This window comes from Moschus berezovskii, chromosome 9 (assembly GCF_049115385.1).
Source record: "Moschus berezovskii isolate FMDL1 chromosome 9, NW_MosBer_1.0, whole genome shotgun sequence".
NCBI classification, from domain to species: domain Eukaryota; kingdom Metazoa; phylum Chordata; class Mammalia; order Artiodactyla; family Moschidae; genus Moschus; species Moschus berezovskii.
This window is the reverse complement of record NC_142468.1, coordinates 98,373,235-98,376,939: the sequence shown is the minus strand read 5'-3', so window position 1 is coordinate 98,376,939 and position 3,705 is coordinate 98,373,235. Positions and strand designations below refer to the sequence as shown.

General features: G+C 41.0%; 1 gene segment (V, D, J or C); it reads left to right on the top strand.

Moving 5' to 3' along the window:
- LOC129563470 (T cell receptor delta variable 1-like) lies at nt 1–733 on the top strand. The segment is given in 2 exon segments: nt 1–130; nt 349–733. Coding segments are annotated over 2 exon segments (369 nt in total).
- Nucleotides 734–3,705: the final 2,972 nt, after the last annotated feature.

Sequence of the window (3,705 nt, the reverse complement as noted above, 5' to 3'; positions counted from 1 at the left end):
TGTGCTCTCAGGCACTTAAAGACACTGAACTCTCAGCTTGAGGCAGAATTAAACAGATTTGAGCAGGGGAATCCACGCCTCATGCCGCTCTCCAGTGTGCTCTGGGTGTTCCTGGCCTTCACCTTCTCTGGTAGGGATGCCTCCAAACATGGGTCTGAGTGTTTAGGGTGAAAGGCTGCACACAGACATGTGGTGCTTCACAGGGACTTGGGGAGGAAAGGAGGATTGGGGAAAAGCAAGCATCTTATGATTTCAGTTCGGTTTGTAAATATATGGGTCCAAAATTAGTGCAATTTCCACATTATTTTGTTCACTTTTCAACTGTTTTTTTTTCATTTTTTTCCACAGGATCTGGTGTGGCCCAGAAAGTTACTCAAGACCAGCCAGACATAACCAGTCAAGTGGGGCAGTCAGTCACTCTGAACTGTCAGTATGAAGTAAGTTGGTACAGGATCTCCTATTCTATTTTTTGGTACAAGCAGCTTCCCAGTGGACAGATGACTTACCTTATTCGTCAGTATTCAGAAAATGGGAATGCAAGGGATGGCCGCTACTCTGTAAACTTCCAGAAAGCAGATAACTCCATCAGCCTCACCATTTCAGCCTTACAGCTGGAAGATACTGCAAAGTACTTCTGTGCTCTCACAGGCTCACAGTGCTTGAAGTAATGGGAAAAACTGAACAAAAACCCCAGAGATTAATAACGGAGAGCCTCCCTCCTGCAGAACTCCAGCTGAAAAGCACACCTGCAGATCCCAGCAAGAAATGGTAATCGTGTGGTTGCTTCATCTGTGGTCTGGGTCATAGAATTTAATTCTAAATAAAAGCTTCTTCCTTGCTGTTTGATGTCCAGAGTAATTTTCTACTGTCAACATTCTCCTCTTGAATTTTTGACTTTAAATCAATCATACAGAACATGTGTAAAGTTGTCTAAACTTGCTCCATAAATAATTAAAAGCGACAGTTTCACTAAAATACACTCATATCACAAATTTGGGTATAGTTATTTGGAATCATCATAAAAATAATTTCCTTAGTCCTTTGTTCTTAGTCTTGTGTCACTGAAGGTACAATCAAAGAAGCAGAACCACCAGTGGTGTGGAATAAGAAATTAGTTCTAAAGATTAGAACTCAGGTAATTGCTAGATCTGGGGGAAGAGTGTATACAAAACTGTTATCTTGGTATCTGATGTTGAGACTGAACTCATTGTTTGTCAGCTAGAGTAATATTTGTAGAAGAAAGTTGGATATAGACCAAAGCATGGACAAACTATGACTCATAGGGACAAACTAGAACCATGAGGTAAATGGAAACCACAAAGACACACTAAAATTTGTCTGTTTCACCTCCTTCAGTCTCACAGTAGTGAGTGACCTTAGGATAAGTGGGTGTCATTTGGCATCATGCTACATGCATACTTGGCCCAAAACAGAGAAGATGAGGAGGTTTGGTGGGAAGTGAAGGAGTTGTGAGTCAACAATAAGTTGAACTATCAGATCAACAGCAACATGAGGGAATAACCATAGTCCCTGGAGCCCTGTACCAACCCCTCAAACATAAAAATTATGGCTACTTCATCACAGTTCAGTTCAGTCGCTAAGTCATGTCCGACTCCTTGAGACCCCATGAATCACAGCACACCAGGCCTCCCTGTCCATCACCAACTCCCAGAGTTCACTCAAACTCATGTTCATCGAGTTGGTGATGCCATCCAGCCATCTCATTCTCTGTCGTCCCCCTCTCCTCCTGCCTCCAATCCCTCCCAGCATCAGAGTCTTTTCCAGTGAGTCAACACTTTGCACGAGGTGGCCAAAGTATTGGAGTTTCAGCTTCAACATCAGTCCTTCCTATGAACACCGAGGACTGGTCTCCTTTAGAATGGACTGGTTGGATCTCCTTGCAGTCCAAGGGAATATCAAGAGTCTTCTCCAACACCACAGTTCAAAAGCATCAATTCTTTGGTGATCAGTTTTCTTCACAGTCCAACTCTCACCTCCATACATGACCACTGGAAAAACCATAGCCTTGACTAGATTGACCTTTGTTGGCAAGGTAATGTCTCTGCTTTTTAATATGCTATCTAGATTGGTCATAACTTTCTTCTTTTGTGGCCAACCCTAACCAAGAACAATATGGGAAGCACTTTCTGGGAAAGATATTTCCAGTTAGTTATTATAGTACAAAGCTGCTACAGTACCCTCTTTGTTAACCTGGCATCCATCTGTACTCTTTTAACAACTTTTGAATAAAGACCATAGCAAAACTATGCTTCTTGCTAATGTTGTTGTTGCTGTTCAGACACTAAATCATGTCTGACTCTTTATGACCCCATGGACTGCAGCATGCCAGGCTCCTCGATCCTCCACAATCTCCCAGAGTTTGCTCAAATATATGTCCCTTGATTTGGTAGTGCTATCTAACCATCTCATCCTCTGCTGCCCCCTTCTCCTTTTGTGTTCAATCTTTCCCAGCATCAGGTTCTTTCCCAATGAGTGGCTTTTCTCATCAAGTGGCCAAATTACTGAAGTTTCAACTTCAGCATCAGTTCTTCCAATGAATATTCAGGGTTGATTTCCTTTAGGACTGACTGACTTGATCTCCTTGCAGTTCAAGGGACTCTCAAGAGTCTTCCAACACCACAGTTCTTGCTAATATAATGCAGTAATTCCTCATTCAACCCAAAAGATTCTAACCTCATCCTGCAAAGATTATAGCAAGTTCATTTATCCATTTGGGGGTGAAGTTATTTTCTTTTCTAGCTAAGCCACATTCTCCCATTGAATCCTTTATCTTCATTGCTGCTGCTGTGTCACTTCAGTCGTGTCCGACTCTGCGGGACCCCGTAGATGGCAGCCCACCAGGCTCCCCCGTCCCTGGGATTCTCCAGGCAAGAACACTGGAGTGGGTCTCCATTTCCTTCTGCTAAGCTATAATAAGATATAAGATTGACTTATATTAGCATATCTTATGTTACTATATGAAGGCAAATGGGAGAGGGGAGTTAAAATTGGTTAATGTAATACATAAAGATATTCATATCAAAATGAAAAATGAATTCACGTAAGTATTATTGTTCTCATTCCTGCAAATGACCACATGATTATAGCTGGTATTCATAATTACCTCTTCTATTACCCATCCCATAACCTCTTTGCTCATAGCAAGCATTTCCACTCACTGCTATACTTGACTTCCTATAAAACAATCTCCTTATTCAGGAGCAATGCTATGAGGAAAGCCATAAATTTGAATAAGGAATTTGCAAGTTCACCATTCTGGTTTTGGCAGAAGATTGAGACTTTCACTGCAATGCATTGAAGACAAATTCAAAAGTCTATTTAAGTGGAAACACTCTTGCAATACCCATGGAAACTTTCCATATTGTATTCTGGGAAATATCATTAAGAATGATACCTAACTTCACATCAGAAGCAATAGAAACCACCAAGGTAAAATATTTCTAAAATCCCTAAAGAGAAAAAACAAACAAAACTTTCAAGGTAGTATCTTATGAACATGAAAATGTATTTTAAAATAGTGTTTGTTTTAAATCACTACTAAGAGTTTTGATAGGGGGCAGGGGGTTCAATCCCTGGTGGGGGAACTAAGATCCCACATGCTTCATGGCATGGCCAAAAAACCCCACAAAAGACATATTACTGGGTTTCCATGAGCTAGCCTCATTTCTATGTCTTTAAAATGTA